Source organism: Temnothorax nylanderi, unplaced genomic scaffold, assembly GCF_030848795.1.
Source record: "Temnothorax nylanderi isolate EJ_2023f unplaced genomic scaffold, tnyl_v1.0 TNYL_tig0055_pilon, whole genome shotgun sequence".
Classification (NCBI taxonomy): domain Eukaryota; kingdom Metazoa; phylum Arthropoda; class Insecta; order Hymenoptera; family Formicidae; genus Temnothorax; species Temnothorax nylanderi.
The window spans coordinates 863,131-885,806 of NW_027249117.1; the positions used below are offsets into that span (position 1 = coordinate 863,131).

Here is a 22,676-nt window from a genome sequence, read left to right on the forward strand (position 1 = left end):
ATGTACGTCGCGAGTAGAAGTAATCTATCAATATACAGCCACCGCTTCCTCTCAAGTAAGTCATAAAATAAATTTTCCCCGATAACCAGTCAATTCTTATATAGCAATACGACGATAAACAAGCTCGTAACATTTTCGCTAACGACAAGAGAAAGTAGAAAAGGGGAAAAAAATGATTTAAGTATACGATCGAGACACGCGTTTAATAATATCGCGATTAAGACTATCAATTGAAAGTGGTATTTTGACACGTTACTCTTCGGCCACGTTACACCGGCCATTAGTATGCAGGCGAAGTGCCGCGCGTATGTAAATTGTCTAATGGCATTCTGCATCGGAGAAATTCTCAAGTGCTTCGTTAACTGCTCCACATGCATAACCGTCTGTCCTATCGATAGGATAATCAAGCCGCGCGCACAGCGCGTACACGACCACCTACACGACTTTCCTGCAGCCGTGGCATCGATCGGAAAGCGGTTTTCCCTCTGAGCGTTGCAGCCGGTCGCGTTGGTCGCGCGGGATGAGATGCGTGCGACGGAATGCGCCCCAGAGCTCAATCGTGCGGCGGAGAAAATGCCCGGGACGTGGGATCGCCGATGATCGATCGTGAAATTAAGTGTAAAGCCAAGCTCACGAAATCCGATCTCGCGTGCGGCCTTCGGACATTCCGTGCGATCGAGCAACGACCGATCCGCAACAAATTTTCCTCGATTATTTCGTAATCGAGGTAATAAAAACAAATATACAGTCTGGCAGATTGAAAGGAATATTACAAAAAACTGCCTCGTGAAAACTTATTTGGTCATTAACATTACAAATAAGTTCCCTTAAAGTTAATGCTTTGATTTTGAGAGATTTCACGTTTTCTTTTTCAACGACAACGTACGAAATGTATATTCCTATTCATTCTGATGAGATATAAACTTTCGCGAATGGCGAAACTAATTTCCACGGAATCGTGGCCGTTCCGTTTAGGGCAAACGCGTCTGTCACGCGCGTGATGCACGTGCGAACGAGGTCTACTCTCGGCTTAGCCCGCCGCGCCGCTTGTTGCACTTTCCCGGTCGTATACCAAGTGCATTGGAAAGTGCGGCTCACACGCAGTTTCCCGTCCCTCTTCTCTCGCTCCTTCGTCAACCGCCTCTACTCGATCCTTACAGCCCGATCTGCCTACCGAGCGCTTTCTCTCTTCGACGCCTCGATGCATATACACACGCACTTAAAGATCGACCTCTCTTCCGTGGCCCTCCCCCCCCCCTTGCCCTCCTGCCTCTCTTGGTTTCGTTAAACTCGGAGGAAACGCTCGGATGCAGCCGCGGGCTCTTCGGCACGGAGTGATCGAGAGTGACCGACTTCGATCGGGATACGAGACACGGCCCCGATTTTAACGTTTTAACGCCCTCGGCTCTCCGACAGAGATCCGGAGAGTTTCTTAATCGTCCTTCATCCTCGTATCTTTGTTATAACTTAATTGAGCCGCTCGTCCGAGAAAGAGAGCGAGAAAGGGAGCACGGAAAATGAGAACTATGTTAATTATACGCGGTTCTATCATTCGCTGCCTTTAATTTTTAAAGCCGACCACAAGCTCTTCGTGAGAAATTTCAATTTCTCCTGAAAGAGAAACGCACATCTGTTTTGCGGCAAAAAAAAATTATTGAATGCTCAAAACGTCGGTAAAATTATACTTTACATGCGGGATTATGATAAGCGTTATCGCAATAGCGATGATTAAGCTTCCAAAGAGCTTCCACTTATCTTCGTTCATTAAAGCGACGATACATACCAGCGACTTTATGAATATTTAAAGGCAATCATGCACTATTGACGAATCAAGCATCTTGCAATGTCAGTAAAATAGTGAGAGATTACTTAAATTACTATCTTTGCATCCCTAATAGCACTTAACAATATTATTCTGAAAGTCATAGAAATTGATTTATGCGCTGTTGATCGTTTACCGAAAAAATATTCTAAATCATTAATCATCTTCTATCTTTTTTCTATCTAAATAAATTTTTGAGAAAATACGTGTTGAGCTTTGAACAAAACTTCTCCCAGGATTTCGTGAATCGTTCGTAAGCTATTGTAAAATGACTTATCGCACTAAAAAAAATCTGGCTTGTTTATTTTCAACTAGAAAAAACTGGTTAGATTTACCAGAATCTGGTTGAATTAATAGGAATTCTGGTTGCATAACTAGAATTCTGGTTGCATTACCTAATTGGAAAAATCTGGTTCGTTCATTTTCCACCAGACGTCCAATTAATTCAACCAGATTTTTTTTTCCAGTGTGGGTGCGCTTACAATCCCGGTAATGACGACACGAAGGGAAGGAGGGGTATACCGCACGATCGCGCGTAGAGAACGTAGGGATTTTTCTCGGTTTGTCCCGGTCGTGCGTGTGTGTCTGGCCGAGCTCGCCAAAGATTTTACGAGCCGTTCTTCTTAACGGCGTTATGCATCGTAGATTCTCGAGAGCCCGCCAACTCGGTCCCGGCCCTCTCGTAAGAGTTCTCGAGCAATCACCTACTTCTTACGACGTACACACCTTCTTACCATCTGCTCCTCGCGCCGCGCCGGCCCGATAGCCAGTCGGCATCGTTTGTCCGCGCCGTTGCAAGCATCACGCGTGTTCGCGCGTGTGAAAGGGTGATTTTTGAAGGATGCCGGCGCGCGGTACTAAAGCTCGAATTTTTCGCGGGATCTCGAGCGCGCGGAGAATAATCTCCCGGGAATTCTCAGCCCGGAATTGCGGTCTTCCCACCCGGTGGGTAACATTAACCGCCGCGCCGCCGGTGCGGAGTAACACGCGGAAAAAGACTTGCATGCACTGAAAGTGTGGCGGTCAAGTTTTAGGTCGCTTCTTCGCGTAACGCTTCCTCGTCGATATAAAGAACTGGTCTCTCCGCGAAATTTACGAGCGAGAAGTCTCTCGCCTTTTTTCACGATTGTTTAAACGGAGCACGGTGCTCCGTGTTACGTGTATTCGGTGTTACGGAACGCGAGAACGAACGGAGCAAGTCGTCCGATACCTCACCACCCGCTATCGAGATATAGAAGAGAACGTTGGGTAATCCAGGAACACGCGGGAAACTCGATAACGGATGGTTATCGCGCGCAGTGCTGCTAGGAGCGCGGGAAAATGATGGTAATCAACAACGCCGATAAGGATAATTCTCTTCTTTTCATCGCTAAACGATCGCCGCCTTGTTGGCATTTATTTTCAGCTGGCGCGAACCGGCGCGAATTATTCCGATCATTTCTGCACGGAGGGGAAATCGCTGCAATTCGTGTGATGAAACACGTGGACTCCGAAGATTGAAGGTTTCTGATTCCTTTAAAAAGCGGCAACGTTGTTATATCCAGAGATACAACATTCCGCCACCCAGATTCCATTTAATTGTTTCGGGTAAACAAAAGAGTTGCGCAGAGCGATACGAGAGATTAGAGAGACACTTTGTTGTTGCGTCAGAATTCATTCGTACGCCAGAGTTTCCTGCGTTTCATTGCCATTAGCGAGGACCACGATTGTCCGTCGACGTGGCGTATTTTTGTACGAGGAGAAATTTGGTTAACGCGCAACAGTCCGCAGCACCGCTTTTAACAAGGATGACTTTCTAATGTCCGTAATTGCTCCGCGCGATACGGTCTCGCGATATAAGTCGTTATTCCCGTTCGGTGAGAGGCGGTATATCCTTTTTTTACCGACTATCCCGAGGATCGAGATCTGGGCCTCTATTATTCCCAAGATGGAGACGGAATGGAGAACAACGGCGTTACGCACACGCGACTAATACACTTTCGCACCATCCGTACGGCCGCGGCGGAAATTTTCAGCGCGGAGAGAATTAAAGCGAGCGCAAACGACCGCGAAACGATACAACGAAATATACGGAAGAAATCGCTATCAGGATCTTAGCTTAAGCTAAGACTTAAATCACATTAACGACTTCTCGACGCGGTCAGGTATCGATTCTGCGAGCAGTAACGAAAAAACGTGAATTAATTAGCGATTTATAAAAGTATATATATATATATATATATATATACTTGTATATATATATATATATATATATATATACACATATTATGGAGACACGAAGTTACTCGATCGCCTACTTCTTTCTCACTTAAATCGTTTAACTCGTAAAAATTGAAAATTATTTTATTTTTACGCGACGATTATATGAAATATCGTTTTTTAAGTCTTATATTATCCCACACGCATTTAATTTATTACATCGGATACTGCGCACAGTTCTTACACAACCCGCATATGATTCTGTGGTAAAAGGATCGAGAGTTTCAATTCAGCGACTGTGTTGGGCTGTCAACACATGCATAATAACATGCAGATTTACATAAATGGAAATCACTTTTGATACGAAATACGAAAAAAACACGCTTAATTCATATTTGAGGGTATCAAGAATACTGCATCGCGGTTAGGTTAGAGTTTAGAGATAAACGACTTCCGCGTATTTTCACTTCCAATCCGCCAGGATCTATAAACACATCATATTTATGCGCGCTACAGTCTTCATTACAAATTTGCTTTTTTAATTTAGAGCCACTCGTGCTCGCGCGGTTAACGAGCGCGTGTCACGTTTTGCAATCCGAGTGGAGCGCGCGAGTCTCCTAGGAAAAAAAAAGGATCAGATTCGCATTATGTAGCGCGGTATTACGATTAGAGCCGAGTGTGCAGCACGCTCGATTGCATAATCCGCTCGTAAATAAGCGGAGCCGCGCGCTCGCGCCCGCACGCTCGTTCATTCGCTTCGCTCGCCCCGAAAGAATGCGAGCGAGTGTCACCTGTCGACGAGGCGATCGCGCGTCGCGCGAGTAGCGCGAATATGAATATCGCAATTATGACTTTTCAGGGCCGCGGAGTAGCGCTATCGCGGAGCGTGCTGCTGCACGCTTCGTGACGGCAACGGTGACGGCGACGGCGACGCGCGAATGGTGCACATGCGAATGCATATACATATATCTCTACCTCGTCGTTTGCGCTCGGGAATGCGGTCTATAGCGCGTAGGATCGAGAGCGGACCAACGAGAAGTAGGGAGAGACCGGGAGCGAATGAAGGAAAGAGCGAGAGAACGAAGAAGACGTGTAAGCGAACGGGACAGAGGAAACAAGAAGGAGATACGGGAAGAGCGGGAAGGAGAGATATGAGGAAAGGCGAGATAGAGAGAAAGAGATACCGTGAGCGAAAGATCATGAGGGAAAGGGAAAGGACCAGAAGAGGAGAGACGCGGAGAGACGAGGAAGCCGGATTCGTCCGAGTAGGAGCGACAACGAGATAGAGGGAGCGAAAGAGAAGAGAAGAGATGGAGAGAAGAAGCTGGAGGAAGAAGAACCGTCGCCGCCGTCGCGGTGCGCGAGAGAGAAGGAGAGCGCGCACGGCAGTCGTAAACGGCAACAATTGCTGCGGGCGTTGCCACTCGAAAGCCCGAGTGCCTAATGCCAGATGTCAGACGGTGGTTAGAGTCATTACGGTCATCACTTCGTACCGCGATATACACGCGGTGTGTGTGCACCGGCGGAGCCGATGCAACGGCCTCGCTCTCGCTCTCGCTCTCGCTCTCGCTCTCGCTCTCGCTCTCGCTCTTGCATTCGCTCTCGCATTCGCATCGACTGCCACGCACCGCCGCGATCGTCCGATTCGTAATCGATTCTCGACTCGAGAGCAGTGGCCGTGGAAAGTGTAGCGACGATCGGGAAGAGGAGAGCGCCAGGGGAGGGAGGCGAGGTCTCCCGGTCCTCGAGAACGAGGAGGATGGAAGGAAAGTACGCCGAAGTGGAGCACGCCTCGCTGGCGTTTTTCTCAAGTCCCTCGTTCTTTTCGAGCTCGTTGTTAGAGAGACGGACGCGTATAGAGAAACGGACAAAAGGCGCCGTGGCTTAATGATCCTCCGTCGCCGGTTAGGACGGATAATGAGAGACCTGCGCGAGGATGAATTGGAACCAGTGTTCCCGATGTGTAGGCCGCGCGCATAAGTACGTACGCGCGCGCGTTCCGTTATTCCACGCGTGAATATGCGCGGATATCGTTAGATTCGAGAAAGAAATGCGCGCGCGCGCGCGTGACGAAGGTGTCCGCTGAAAGCGCGATTCCTACGCGAATCACGGTTACCGTGTTGAAGAAATGAATTGTATTCATAACTGAGTTTATTTGCCGATCCAATGAAAATGATGTTTGTGTTTGATATTCGTTTTTTTTTTCTCTTAATCATCCGCCCCACTAATCTATCGGCATATATCCTTATCAGAATCAAATGGCCGCGATTCGCGTTAAACGAAGGCGAGAGCAGAGACAGAGGTTTCTCAGGAGCCGAGAGCGCAAAGGACTCGACATCGCGCGAGTCCAACTTCCAAAACCCGTTTCTACGTCGGAGCCGCCGTAGATCTGGTCTCTGTTCGCGAGATAGAAAGAACAGCGAGCGAGTGGGACAGAGAGGGAAGAGAAGCGAGACCGATAGCAAGAGCGAGAGCGGAAGAAATGCATAGAGGGAAAGGAGACGAGAAGCCCGAGAGACGGAGGACCAAAGGGGTGGAGTCGCATCGAAGGGGGATGGAGCGAAGAGGGTCCGGGCCCGGGCCCGGGCCCGGGCCAAGCCGGGGCCCGGTTCCGAGAGCCCGGACGAAAAATCTGTAATTATAATAATTACAGCCGAGCGAACAACAATTATAAATCATCATTGAACTAGGCAGCGAAACGCCAATAAAATATATATCGTACCGGGAGCAGACATTATAACATCGGTGCGGCGCGGCGGCCGGCGTCGCGTTGCGCACGGCTTCGCCGGATGCGTTTGTCGTGCCCCGCGCGCACGATTGAAAAATACCCTCGGATTATTCCCGGTGCAATTTCCATCGGCATTCGGCGGTGGGTACCCGCGCCGCACGCGGATGACAATCCAGAGGGACAAAAAAGGATCGAGCGAGCGTCCGCGCGAGACAGACAGGATGTGGGAGAAGGAAGGCGGAGGAGATTTCTTCTCTCCCTTCATTTCGCGTTCTTGCTTCGTATCCTCATCCTCCTCCTCGCAGGAATCTACGGTTCACAAATCGTTACTATGAATGACGGACGTTATTACGAAGTCCCCTCCGTCATGGATGAACATTTCCGTCAGAAACGCGGCAATTGAAATGTGATAAGCGTACGCTCTAAAAGTCGAATAGTGAAATATCACTCAAAATGAGTGAAATGCAAGTGTAACGAAAAGTGAAAATTGAGTCTGTGCACTTCGAGTGATACGCCATTCTCTTAAGAAAGAGTAAAATTGCGCTGTATAAGTTGGAGCGAAACCGCACTTCATTTGAGTGAAAGGGCACTCTTTTCGAGTGCAGTAGATCAGTGTCCATAGGAATGAATTATATCACTCTACAATTTTAAATTGAAAATTTTACTCTGTTAGAGTCATTTATCAGTCAATCAGTAAATCGTGATTCACTATAGCTTTAGAATGAGATCGTATCACTCTAAAGTTCCAGTAAAGTAGCTGCTCTAAAAACTTGAGTGAAAACTTCACTCCTACCTTATGAGTGCCCGCATTTACTCAAATTAGAGTGACAACCCTCTTTTTTAGAGTAACTATCGCAATCACTCTAATATATTAATGGCGAAAAACGCTTCGTCAAAGCGTACAGAAAACGCATTGATCATTCATCGAGGCAATCTAATGGTCAACAAATTATTTTTGATGTTATCGACATGTTTAAAGCTTCAGTTTTTAACGGCTTTCGGAAACAAATCCGTCTACGCGAGGAGAACTAAGATGAATCCTTTCGTTATTTCTGCTAGTCTATGAAAGTTTGCTGTAAATTCGTTACGCGCTGACACAATCGGGAGCCGCGGCAGTGTAATATTACTTTCGACGATTACGTCGAACGTAATACGATCACTCGTAACGTCGGTACGGCGACAGCCGGTACACGCGTAATCGTCTTTCCGAGACGGTGCGACATCTCAAATTTCAGTGACGCGTTGCGAACACGTGCGGAAGGCGGCGACGCGGCGCGGCGCCGTCTATTATCCCTTGTCCTATCTCTTTTCCGGGATCTATCCTTTATTGCGTCCTGGCCTTGTCATCGCGGGGTGTATACAAATGTGCGCGGCCGGTCGCACGGCGGGACGTAACGACGCGGCGCCGGCTCGTGAAGCACCCATCGGGTGTCGGGACTAACTTGTTCGCGTTCTAGCACCGCTCCGGGGGGAAAGGGCGTCTCGGCATGTACAGCGGCGGCGACGGCCTCGCTAAGAGAACGCGTCAGCGGGGGATTCTTCTTCGTGATCGCCGCGCGGTCTATACGCGGAGGAGAGCGCCGGAAGAGCGAGGCGCGCGGGAGAACCACCAGGAAGACGTTACATTCCTTTCTCTCCTTTCTCTCTCTCTCTCTCTCTCTCTCTCTCTCTCTCTCTCTCTCTCTCTCTCTCTCTCTCTCTCTCTCTCTCTCTCTCTCTCTCTCTCTCTCTCTCCCCTCTTCTCTCGGATCGACGACGTTACGCCCCTGAGCGACTCACGTCGCCGCTATGCGTGCCCGTGCGTACGCAACACTTCTTTCCTCATTCAGGTCGCCGCTCGTGGCTCCTACTCGTATTCGCTCGAACGCTACTCCACCTCTCTTTCCTCGCGGAGAGAAAGACACGCGGGCCGTATGCAAATGACGCGTAGCACGGATTTGTTTGGGCCGTATGGACCGGGTGTCTTTTTCGCGGAATGAGAAAACGAAACGAAAATCAATCGAACGCTCTGTCCGGATACTCGCGATACTAATTGAAACAGCCGAAGAAAACCTTCCCTCCCGTTTACTCTCTCTTTCTCCCTCTCTCGCTCCAAGTACCAATTACAGCTTTCCCGGCTTTAACATACGTGCCTGACGGCCCGCGGCTAGTTACGAGCGTTCGTTCGTGCCCTTTTGCCCGGCTGACTGCATCGAGGAACCTTTAATGTGAATCTTAGCGACTTTACGCGAAACGACGTGGCTTATGTAAGGGTTTAAACGCCAAGTACCCACCGGGCGTGTAACGTCACTCTCTCGCGCCGACGCGCGACATTTAAGATATTAATTTATAGAGGCTGATCGTGTCGCGAGGCGCGTGCAACACGGCCGGTAAACGTCTCTCGCGCAATCGATTCCGATGACGGGTCAATTAGAAGCCGCGGCATAAAGACCGATGACGGATTTTCGCCGATCGAATCGGTCGGTAGGGATTAGCGTGATTTCTCAAGTGTATGTCAATTAAACTTCGATCTCGCATTGATGAGCACTGGCGAAACGTGGCTTGTGCGACTTCTGTATAATCGGCGCTTTCTCGCGCGCGGACGTTGGTGGTTTAACAAATTAAGATAGCGAAGACACCTCAACCTCAAGCTCGAGTCGAACTCTCTCTCTCTCTCTCTCTCTCTCTCTCCGTCTCTTTCACGGAATATAAATATCAATTACGCACCGAGAGAGAGAGAGAGACACCGACAGTACCGCGCTTGTTAAGGGAGATGACAGCGTTACGTCAGTCCGACGCAACACCCGCAAACGTCCGAACAAGTGTGGAAAATATTCCGTACGTCATATAGATATCAAACGGCGTGACAAGCAATTCACAAAATTGCAACAGCCCGCGGACCTATTCCGCAACTTTTTGCGTTGCAACCCGACTGACGAAACAATTGCCCGTTAGCGTTGCTATATACGACTTCATATGCGAGCGAGCGCGGCGTTAAGAGAGCAGCGTTAAAAAACACGATATCACGGAGCGGCGGGTGAAAAGCGCAACGTAAACATATCGCTCACACTTTGAGCGCAACAATGCTAACAGGATGCGAAACGATTCCCATAGACTCTCGCGTTTGCGCGCGTTTACCCGTCACGCGGCTTGACGTGACATTAGCGTTTAGCCGAATCCCAAACGCACACAATCCTCACTGGAGCAACAACGTGCAACTTTTGCTTGTTGCTAAATGTTTCTAAATAATCCGTCAAAATAATATGTCAACTTGTGGCAACATTTTGTCCACACCGAAGCAACATAATCACAGAAACATTTGGGTTTTGTTTTTATTCCCGTCTTCCCATTTGCAGCCCTGAACGTTCACATTGAAGGAACATTTGTTCTTGTTACTCGTTGACGCGTTTTCCTTTCATCTTTATCACTTCGAATAAAGACACGCAACAAGCGGCAACCTCGAACAGAAACATAAAGAAACAACTTCAAGAAACTTTCGGCAACAATCAGCAACTTTTTAAAGAAACCATCAACAAAAACTTGCTCGTTGTTACTCCAGTAAGATCGCCACTTAAAGGGGTCTACCCTGCTTTCTCACATTTCCGTGGCGCGCAACACGGGAGAAAAGTGGTTTTCACAATCCTACCTTGAGGAAGCAGTCTCCGACGGGCATGTCCTCCGGCACGGTGGCGTTGTAGAGCGGCTTCTCGAAGATCGGCTCGTTGTCGTTGAAATCGTGAATGGTGATTCGCACGGTCGCGCTGCTGCTGAGGGGCGGACGTCCGGAATCGGTCGCGTACACCACCAAGATTGGCGCCGGGTCAGCCTCGCAGTCCACGTGCGTCACCGTGGTGACGAGGCCGGTGGTCTCGTCGATCGCGAACCACGTCGCGTTCGCCAGGGAGTAACGGATCGCCGAGTTGGCGCCCTCGTCGAGATCGGTCGCGACCATCTGTATCACCGACGTGCCGGGCTCGGACACCTCCAGGAGATGGGCCTCGTACACGTCGCGCTCGAACTTGGGCGCGTTGTCGTTGACGTCGGTGACGAGCAGCCGAAAGGTGCGGACGGCGCACAACGGAGGCGTGCCGGCGTCCGTCGCCTCTACCGACAGCTCGTAGACGGGCTGCTCCTCGCGGTCCAACGGCCGCTCGACCACCACGAGGTAGATGATGTTGTCCCGCGTGGCCAGGCCGAAGTGACCCTCGCCGCCCGTCAGGGTGACCGTCGCGTTGGAGTATTCCGTCCGGGAGTCGGGATCGCTGACGGATATCCGGGCGACGAACTCGCCGGGCTGCGCGCTCTCGCTGATCTTGGGGGTCGCGTCGTCCGACAGGAAGATGACGGTGATGGCCGGCTGATTGTCGTTGACGTCGGTCACGCGGACGGAGAGAAAGGCGCTGGCTTCCAGCGGCTGGGCGCCGCGATCCCGGGCGACGATCACCAGCTCGTGACGTTCCTTGGACTCGAAGTCGAGGGCTTTGTTGACGTAGACCATCCCGGTCTCCGGATCGATGCGGAACATCTCCTCGCGATCGGACTGCCGGCGATTGATGGAGTACTCGATGCGGCCGTTGTCCCCGGCATCGGCGTCGGTCGCGTTCACCGCGAGCACCGGCGTGCCGACGGTCGCGTTCTCCGGCACGCTCGCGACGTAGCGCGTCTGGTTGAAGACGGGCGGATTGTCGTTGACGTCCTGCACGGTGACGTTGACGGTGAGGCGGGAGCGGAGCGGCGGCGTGCCGCCGTCGAGCGCCTCGATCACCAGATGATAACGGGAGCGCGCCTCCCGGTCCAGCGAGCCGGCGATCTGAAGGTCCAGGTACAGAACGCCGTCGCGGCCGCGCTGCTGCGACAGCCGGAACGCGTCGCCGTGATTCCCGGACACGATCTCGTAGCGTTGCGTCGTGTACTGGCCGAGATCGGGATCGTAGGCCGGCGGCAGGGGCCGCTTGACGTCGCGGGGCGAGTTCTCCGGGAACTCTATGTCCACGTGCGCCTCGGCGAAGGTGGGCGCGTTATCGTTCTCGTCGAGCACCGTGATAACCACCCGCACGCTCGGCAGCGCGACCAGGCTGTACGACGGCCGGGTCTCCCGGTCCAGCGGCACCCGCGTCCTTATCTCGCCCGTCGCCGGCTCGACGATCAGGTCGGTCTCCACCGGCGAGCCCGGCACCAACGCTATCAGATACGGCGGACTGTCGATGTCGATGAAACCCACCCGGGTGCCCGGCCGCACGTTCTCGGACACCTCCAGGTACTTGACGCGCTCGGGCAGCGCGCCCGGGGCGGGGGTCGCTCCCAGGACGAGGAACAGTAGCAGACGCCACATCCTGGGGCCTCCAACACCACGCCACGGCCGTCCTCCTCCGCCTCCTCCTCCTCCTCCTCCTCCTCGCCCACCTCGCCCACCTCGCCCTCCTCGACTCGCGATATTATCTCCTTTCCATTCTCCGCGCGGCCGCCGATCGCGTCGCGGGGGACGACCCCGAGTCCTCGTGCACCTTCCCGTCGCGCTTCTCGCTTCCACCGGCACTATCCTCTTGTCACCCAACTTATAAACCTAACCTTGTAGCACCAACACGACAAGCAACCACCAAATATCACTGTGTTTTACCCGTATAAGCGGGTCTCTCGCGGCTAAGATTCACTTCCACCGACTGTTATGTTCACATACCAAGTACCAGCCTCCCTTCACTTTAAGCGAACTCTCGTGTTTCGAGTACCGGCGTAATTGTCTCACCGCGTCGTCGATTCGCACCAGCGGCCGCGCAAACCGTGTCCCGGTACCCTTAGTGAGGACATAGCGGCGTCGCGTCTCGCGTCGCGGGGATTCGCTCGTTCGGGCTGAAGGGAACCGAATTATTCGCGACGCTCCACTTTTCCCTAGAAAGCGACTCCTTTCCCGGTTTCTCCGCCAGGTTCCTTCAGCGGACTATCGACTATCGACGGCGAGATGTAGGGCATTCCCGGCGTCAGATCCACGTCCCGATAACCGGCCCAACCGATCAGCACGACCGGTCGCGAACCCGGCGCGATCGCCCCGCGTCATGCATGACCGTCGTGTTCCCGTCCCGTCGGACACCTCGCGAATCCGATCGCGTGTTTCGTCCCAGAACGTCACGGGCCGGTCGTTGCCGCTGTCATTCTCGCTGGTCAACCGCTTTAAGACGTCCGTCCACCAGTTCGCGTTGACGAATCAAGGTGGGAAACCAGTCTGCGGCTCCAGGAACAGAATTCCGGAAGAAAAGCGGAAAAGTAGGTGGAACGGCGATCGTCGAAAGAACACTCCGAACTGTCAATCGTACACCAGTCGATACGTGTGAGAGCGCGAAATCACGAAGTAGATGGATTAAACGACGCGCCCTTGCCCAACCTCGCAACGCGAGACGCGCCGAGTATCACGGTATCGAGACGCGACTAGCCCCGTACACGCGCTTCTTTCCGCGGCTCTCACGGAGAAGGAGAGACGCCCCGGTCGTCGTCCGACGTCTCCGCGCGGCCTCCTCTCGATCCCGAAGGGTCGGACCCTCTCCTCGGTCGCGCACCGTTCTCTCCCGAACCAAACGAGACGGGATCGTGGCCCCGGTCCAACGGCAGCTACAGATCCGCAACAGGTACGCGAACCGCGGGGACCAAAACGACGGAGAGAAAGAGAGAGAGAGAGCTTAGAATCCCTCGCAGATATAGCGGCGGTAGCACGAGGTGTCGCGTACTTGGGCCCAACGTCCGTTCCGCGCGGCTTCGAGGTTAGGCATGCACTGACATGGCGGCACCTGCGAGGCCTACCCTTCCCCTAACCCGACGGACTCGCCTGGCTCGGTCAGGGGGACTCACGGCTGGGCCGGCTGGGCCCCGACCAGCGGCGGCCATCTTGGAGAGGGGAGCCGCGCCGCGCCGCGCGGCGCTGGTACCGGGCCCCAGTACACCGAGGCCCCGGCATTCAACGCGCTTCGCGCGGCAGCAAGCAGCTAGACCATACCAAACTCTCTTACCTGCCTGCCTGCTCGCATGCCGAGTCGACTCTCTCCTTCTCTCTCGCCTTCTCTCTTTCGCGCTCCTCTCGCTCCCCTCGCTCCCGTCCCTTTCCCTCCTCATCTTCCTCCTTCCCCCCCCTCCCTGCCGCGTGCTTCTTCCTCTACCTCTACCTACCTACCTGAGCGCCTCGGTATGCGAAAAACTGACTTACCGTCGGCGCTCATTCCGCGCCCGGCCCTTCGAGCCTCCTGTACCGAGAACCCTCTTCGTACCAAAGGTCCCGGAATTTCGTGACACGAAACGGGGAAAAGCGACCACGTAGGAAACGTGCCGTCTCCTAGAAACGCGTGTTGTACGCGAGCCAGACCCTGCGGGAGGGATATGCCCCTCGCAAAACGAAAAGACCTGAATGCGTCGCACGGATTGTCTAACGGCCTAATCAAACCCGGCAGATCGTGAGGATCCTGGAATTTTGCGACCTGAGAAACGCTTGCCGAGGGACGTTTTTCCACAAACATTTTCCACAAAAGAGATTCCCTCGAACGATAGGCAATGTATCGTACGAATTGACTAATGACACAAGACCCTTTAGATGAGACACAAAGGTCCTGGAATTTCGTAACGTGACGGGAAAAGCGGCTACGAGAACGTGCCGTTTCTTAGACACGCGTGTTACGCGAATTGTGAGAAGAATGCTTATAAGATATAAAACGCATTTTCGAAATGCCATAGCGTCTAATAAAACTGAATAGAGTAAGTTGCAACCTGAACTTGAATCGAAAGAGAAATTCTAAATTCCCACGGGTATTACAGTACGACGAACAAGCTTCGAATCAGATTTATATCGTAAGTTTGCATCTTTATGACTATACGATGTTTACGAATTATAATGTATTAGAAGTAAAAAAATTATTATAAACATATATTTCCAGCGTCATGTTAATTCTGATAATCTGTTAAGATTAGGAAATCAAAGTTAATATTAATTGCACAAATGTAATAAGATGTAATTAGTAGAGATGTGCGAATCAAGTATTTTTGATATCGAATCGAATCGTATTAACAAAATTTCATCCGAATGGAAGAAAGTCGAGTCAAATCCTTGAAATATAATTTTTAATTAACAATATAATAATTATTAGATTGAATTTTAACACGTAGATAATAAGAGAATATTTTGATGTGGAAAAATCATAGATATTGATTATAAATTCTTTTTAAGGCAAAAAACATATTTAAATATTAATATAAAACTAATCAAATACTTTAACTGCAATTATTAGACGAAAAATCATAGATAAAGTATTAAAATACTCTAATATAGTATCCAATAACTTTACCCAATTACATACATAATTAAATCAAATAACATAAATAATATAGTTTGTTTTATCATGAATACTCATAGCTCACTGTTTCTTACGTATATTCAAACTTTTACTTACAATTTGGTAGGGTCACAGAGCATGTAAAAAATTAGGAATAAACTTTTTAACTACTTAGTCGCTCAACCGGCTGTAATACTGAATAAATGCACTCAATGAATGCAACTATTAACATGATCACATACTATTTTGCTTATTAACGGAAAATATGATTTTATAAAATTGACAATTATATGATTCATATTCGAACTATCTAGATTTGAACTTTTGAATAGTTCAAATTCGAATCATAGAAATTCGAATTCGAATCAAATCAAATCTCACCCGGTTCGATTCTTATTCGAATATAGTTCGCACATTTCTAGTAATTGGACAATATAGTATTTCAAACCATTTCGCAAAAATTATAATGCACGCATATCGATTGGCAATAATTTATGCAGACGGACAATTCCCACCAATGACAAATTTCTCACATATATAATCTGCAATATTATTGTTTTAAATGTCTTTATATAAGGCGAATTAGAGATATCAACGATATAATGATATAAACACTTCCTTGTCGGGAGATCATAAGTACTCGATCGCTCCAAATGCCAATATCCTTGTCAATCAATGTCATAGGACATCCTTAACAACTGCAATCACGGTAGCGTAAAAAGTGTAAGCACTGTCGTAAAATACGGAGCCCAAGGTATCGGGTTAACATTAGACTGTCAGCGTTTCCTCAATTGCGGGACATTCCTCTCCTCGCGGTTGTATAGCATTCGCCGGGCACGCAAACGCGCGCGTGGCGATCGAAAAGTTAGTATGTTTGCAGATGAGGTTTAACGAGGATTACGAGATGAGATAACGATCGGCGATCACCGTGGAACCGTCGCAAATCGGATCTCATTCGCACGTTACAACCATCCGCCAATACGCTCCGCTTCGAGAGACCCGTTGCTTGAGGAGAATACGGCGCGGCGGTTTGTTACTTCGCGAGATGATAGGCGTTTGATAGATCACCACGATGCCGTCGGCCGCGCGAAATCAGTCCAGAACGAAAGGAACATCCCCCTACCTTCCATCCAAGGCGTTTCCGACGGCGACGGCGACGGCGACGGCGACGGCGACGGCGGCAGCCGGTCGGTCGCCGAGCGGCGACGCGACGTGTGTCCCGGGGGTCGAGAACCCCTGAGTCTCTCTCTTTCCCTCTCTTTCTCTCTCGTCTCTACCTGACTCTACGAGTAGGTAGATAAATCCGCCGCCTACTACTACCTCGCCGCGCGGTGCGGCGGTGCGACGGACAATGCGCTCGGGACGGCGCATCATCGTCCGTATTGTTTGCTTGGCCAACGGGCGCACCGCCCGGCTTTTCTCGCAGGTGCTGGAAGCGGAGAAGAGCGGAGGAACGTGTCTGCGCGCACTTTAGCCATCACGTAACATGACGACGCGCGCGCGCACAGCACAACCGGCACGCTGGATATTTCCCGGAAATCAAGTCGCTCGCCCGCGGAAGCCGCTCCCCATAGTCCCCGTGTGTCCGCGTGGAAATGACGCGCGATTTCAGGATGCGCTCGTCGCGCATCGTGCCTGCCGCGCGCAAATTCCATAAAAATGGCCGGGATCGGCGGTAGTTGGTTTTAATGACGTGGGAATGTGCTCATTGCAAGTTTCGGTGCGCAGCAATCTCGTCTCGCGAAGAGATTCGAGAAAGAGAGAGAGAGAGTGTGTGTGTGAGTGAGAGAGTGAGAAAGCAAACTTTTGGGGAGGAGAGCTTTTCTCAGTAAGTCGTCAGCGCGTCTATGTATCCTGCATCGACAGACGGCGGGCAGCAAAAACGCTTCTTTGTAATAATAATGACTTCCATCTGCGCGACCAATGTGTATCATTTTTGGCATGATAGAAAGAAATGTTGCGTGTTGTCACGCTTGTTCGGCGTCCCTATACCTACGGATGGCACCGGGGTGAGAGAGAGATTGGCGCACCTGCGGACCTCGCCGTCGCCGTCGAGAGGAAAGCGACGGAGAGCGTTCGGTACGATTCCTCATCATACGACTGTTCGCGGAACGAAGGGAGACTTCCTCTCTCTCCCGCTATCTCTTCTGCTCTCCTCTACTTATTACCTTTCCTCTCCTAATTCTCGTCGTTCTCCTTCGGCTCCGTTCGTCTTCGTTCTCGCCCAATTCTCTCTTCTTTCCCGTCGTTCCCCCTTCTGAGGTCGCGGAGTGGAAGTGCCACCGTCACCGTCGCGCCCGATTCCCCTCTTTTTTAGACGACGACGTATATTTCCACGAAATCGTTCCGCCGTACACCAATTTCGGCGCGACGTGGTGGCACGGTCGCTAGAGGAAAATTACAGAGTTCGGGGATAAAAGGTGGTAGCGGGGGCAGAGGGCGAGAGGACGCAAAGAGGAGGAAGGAGCCCAAGTGGTCCCGTGGATACCGGGGGAAGAACCACGGCGCGCGATAATCTGAGACCGAAGAAAGGAAAGGACCGAGGTCTCGTCATTAAGCGAAATGATTGCCGCGTTCGCGGGGACCACCTACACCCACAAAGAGGCGTCCCAAGGACGGTGGCACCCCAAGGATACTGGACCGCGCGCCTTTACAAGCGCGTACGAATAGGAACCCCGCGGTTTTGTCGATCCACTTCCGGCGGAGCCAATCAGCTGACGTCGGCCGCCCAAGAAAACCCTACTATGCCGCGGAATAAGTATTTCGAAAGATCAAAAACAAGCCGTCGTGTCATTATTCTCGAAAGTAAGATAGATGCACCGGTAAATGGCTGTTTAAGGAATATCGTTAGGCGTTTTTAATCTCTATTCTGCATCCGAGAGTGAGACTCCCACCGGCTTTGTCGCAAGCGGTCGCTTTAACTTATTTTTTGCAACTCGGTTTTATAGGCGAATAGATCTATCTTCAATGCCGAAGAAATTGAATTATACAAAGTCGTGGGGATGAGAAGGATAGGGGAAAATATGTGTGTGTGTGTGTGTGTGTGTGTGTGTGTGTGTGTGTGTGTGTGTGTGTGTGTGTGTGTGTGTGTGTGACTTTGTGAGCGTAGGCCACGACGAAAAACGTTGCTAGGCGAAGTCAGCGCGCGATCGAGTTACGAGTTTCGAATGTCCGCCGGTCGTGACTGCTCGCTCAAATTTCGTAAAAAATGCTATTTGGAGGCGAGAAAACGAAAGTCGAGGCGATACTAACATAAACTCCCCGATATATCGTGCGTTATATCACACGCTAATTGTGTCTGCTATTTTATTCCTCCTTCTACTTCATAAAATCCAACGATAAAAAATGATACCGTTTCTTACTTTCATCCAACAGGTTTCCTCCGAAACTTCGTTTCTTCAAATTAAAATTGAGAGATTGAAAAATTATGGAAGGTGCATCAATATTTATATATCTTTTTCATTTTGATTAGTTTTTAAAATTAAAGTCAGTAAACGTCGCATATTTTCACGCTGCTCTTTTATTTTGTTCGATAAATGATTTACGGTGTATATTCGTTAACCCTTTGATGCACAATTTTTCCGTTGAACATATTTTGCTGAATTTTAGTATATGAGGATTTTTGGGGTTTGCTAATTGCAAATTTGAAATCAAAATTAATCAAAATGGCAGATTCAATATGGCAGCAAAATTGAAAAAAAGTTAACTATGGTTATTTACGTATAAAATTGTATACGTAAGAGTTTTTTAAGCTTCTGATTTTAAATCTGCAATTAAAATGTATAAATACAAAATGGCAGATCCGATATTGATGAAATTTTTGCTACTTTTTAACGAAAAAATCTCTTAGAATAATTCTCAAGAGTTTCAAATATAAATATACCGCAAATATGCATAAATAATTTTTAAAAATTCTTACAAGAGTATCTTGAAAAGTTTAAATTTCAATTGTAATGAAATTTTATTTTAGAAGTGATAGATGAATTTATAAATTATCAGTAATAGGATAAAAAACGGAAAAATAATTACATATTTATGTTATTCATGTACACATACAAGTTTTAGGAACATAACGATGCTAAATATGTTACACAAACCAATTATGAAATACGTAGAAACATAAAAAAAACTGCGAAGAAATAGATGTTCCCATATAAGGACACTATACAACAAAGGGTTAAATAAATATCCCACTATGAAGAGGCAAGCATAAGTGTTCCCGTAATTTGACGTGGCGAACGGCGTCATGGAATACAAGATAGTCCATTTCACAAAGATACTACGGTCAAAGAGGTGAAGAGCATTTGCGGACGTCACAAATGCAATTTTTTCGCGTTTTATGACATATTTCTCTACAGAAGCTCTTTCTATTTCGTCCTGAAAAGAGTTAACAACCGTGGACATGTAACGCGCGTCGTGCGGCAGAGAGTGCGCGCGGATACTTTCTCACGACGACGTTTCACGCGACCCGCAGCGTAAATAAACAGGCGACGATGTCGCGGAGCGACGGCGTAGAATAGTAGCACCGTGGACGACCGGGCCCCGGGCCCCCGGTGAGCGAAGAGACCGTGCGCGCACGCATGGCAGAAAAAGAAAGGAGGGCGGCGGCGGCGGTGGTGCCAGGGGGATTTGTCGAGCTCGCGCGCTGTGGAGGGGCACCGAAAATTGAGTACTGGTGGGGGGATGATGGGGACCAGCCGCATAATGACAGGGTGCCTCGCGCCAAGGCCCCGCTAACGAACCGGCCCACAGAACCCAAAGGGTCCGGGGCTAGGACACGACACTGTATTATTTTACCATTTCGGGGGTCGGGGGCATCATCAGAAATCATCGCCGAATCCATATAATCAGTAGACGGTTACGTGCAGCCATGATTTTAAGTGCTGCACAGTGGGATAGAGCGAGAGAGAGAGAGAGAGAGAGAGAGAGAGAGAGAGAGAGAGAGAGAGAGAGAGAGAGAGAGAGAGAGAGAGAGAGACGGATAGGGCTAAAGGAGTGGGAGATAGGGGGCTTAATAAGGCGAGCGATCGTAGGTGCCTCTACGGCGTCGGGCGTCCTCGTTCTCGTTGTCCTTTCGAGCGACTCGCGGACCTCTCCTCTCTCGAGGCGCGGATATCCGATACGAACTTGTAGGAACTCGTCGCGGCCGCCAATGACACGGACCCGATAAAAAGCAAGAGCACCCTCTCTTCGTGCCGCGATCTTTTTCCTCGTCCGTAGCGGCGCCATTTTGGTACCGCGAAAGGTGGTCCTTAAAGTGTCCCAATGAGATTGCAAATGCAACGGCAGGATTCCGGGGCGCGACGAAGGGAAGAGTGAGGAGAAGGGCACGAAACCCCAGGAGTCGTGTGCGACCTCTGGGAATTGGCGAGCCGGGGGGTAAAAGATTCCCGAGCACTTTGCCAAAACGAAACACTTCTCGATATTTTTTCGCCCGTCTCCGTCCCGAGAGCGTGTCTCTCGATAATTGAAGACAAATGGCTTTGAAAGCCTGCAACTGCAAAAGTGTACACTCGGCAATGCCGAGAGACTTGGTAATTTTTACTTCCGTTGAATGGATTTCGCAAGAAAATATGGGCGCGTCTTGAAAAAAGTACATTAGCGTAAAAAAGCGTGACTTTACAAGAATGCTTATTCACGCGAATAATGGACAATAATTGTCATTGCGCACGACGCCTAAGTGCTATAAGAATACACGTGTTCGCGAGTTAGCATTTTGCTATCTCATTCGTTCTTTACATAATATTATTTCTCCCCGGCTTTCCAATTCCAACGCGCTCGAAATCTCTTATTGTCGATTAAAAAGTCGTACTCGGGGGTCACATTTAATGACACATCGCTATCATTCGTTCGTTAGGGATCGATTGATATTTATTGTAATTTGTGAAAGCTCCGTAACGATTCTCGTGGATGTAACGGAGTGAAAAGCGAATTTATAACGTACGAGTTCACGATATTGTATTCGCGCGAAAGTCCGCAGAGGTCGGAAGCAAAGTAATGAAGTGCAATGCGCGGCGTGCACACCGTGAAAGTTGATCGATAAAGATCTAAATGAAAGTCGCGGAGGGAATATAAAGCGACTCTCCGGAGCGCAGCTACTTTGCGTAGGACCGACCGGTTTACCAGGGAAAGAGAGGAAAGACGTTTTGCAAGTTACGTGTTCTACACTGATTGGGAACTTGCCGCCTATAAGTCACAGCTCGTCTCGAATGAAAATAAATAATTTAGCCGAGCTAGTCGTACCACGCAAACCATGCAACGTACACGCTCTTACGCATGTATCGACATGCGAACGTTTACAGCCGTCGCGAAATTGTTGAAAAACGACGGTCGTTGATCGTTGTCGTTCATCATCGGTGATTCTCATCGCATTGTTACTTTCGGATCTATTAGGTCTCAATTACAGCATCTCTCGCGTCCTATCTGCGATAAACAATGCGGACGATTTTAATTTACCTCGTGTCCGCGTTTGTCTTCGTGAAAAAGATACGGGAACGGAATAATTTAGATCCGAAGGAACGCGCGGGATCCTGTTCTTGTGGGAGTGTAGGAAAAGATAGAGCTCGATCCAACACGTAGCCAGAGTATCGGGCACCGCGACACACACACACACACACACACACACACACACACACACACACACGTTATTTCGATAATTAGGAGCTTTCTTCTTAGGACGAAGGTATCGATACCGCCTTCTCACGAAACTGGTCCGGGAATCCTACGGCCCTTGTACGCGGGTTTGGTCTACAGATAAGGCACGCCTGAATGATCCGACCGTTGTCTCTCCCGCGTCCTGCTTCAATCTATCTCCGATATATCGCAAGATCGTCTCTTGTTTCCCCGAATTATCCGGCGACGCGATACGCCTTATCAAAACATTTCGTTCAGGAAGCTTTCCATCGTAATGACTTGCAGACGATTAATATATAAATCTCGCGAAACCGAAAACCTTTAACCCGAGAATGGGCACCTAGAATGATTTAACCCTAACTAACCACTTATTTTCAAGTCCTTAACTACACTCCGGTCCGTGAGACCGCTCGACTTTGTCGCATTGTTATTTTCATTCTAATTAATATTTTTAAGCTTGTAATGTAAACGAATTGAAAATACAGAATTTGAATAAGATGTTTATAATAATATTAGGCCAAGAAAATAATTCGAGTTTAAACTAAACTTATTATAAGCAAATTAGAAAATTATGTTATTATGTGAAAACTAGAAAACGAAAAACAGCCGTCCACTGGACCGGAGTGTGGCGAGCAAGGGGAAACACCCCTGCAGTGTCGAAAAAGTGAAACTCATGTTACAGTAATTATTTTATTGATCAAGAATCCATATCTATACCTTTCACTTAAAAGTTCTAAACTAACCTAATCCATATAATAGAAAAAATTTAGGACCTGTACCTTCATATAGTACCTATTAAAACTTGCTGGGGTATAGGAATCAAGTGACTGTTTACGTTACAAAAATTAATAAAGTATAGTAAAAGTTTTATATTATAAATTCGAAATAATAATATGTATTTGAATAAGGTTATGAAAACCTATATGTTTACAATAAATAAATAATAATGTTATAACAGTTACCATAAAATAGAAAAAATAACAAAATTTAATGAAAACATATGTGTAAA

General features: G+C 49.1%; 1 protein-coding gene across 1 annotated transcript in view; it reads right to left on the minus strand.

Moving 5' to 3' along the window:
• Positions 1-12,069, minus strand: part of Ds (dachsous cadherin-related 1) — a 351,409-nt gene extending 339,340 nt beyond the window's left edge. The window contains exon 1 of the mRNA XM_071707027.1: positions 10,375-12,069. Coding sequence (XP_071563128.1) covers positions 10,375-12,060 — 1,686 coding nt within the window. The 5' untranslated portion in view covers positions 12,061-12,069. The remainder of the gene's footprint in view (positions 1-10,374) is intronic.
• Positions 12,070-22,676: the final 10,607 nt, after the last annotated feature.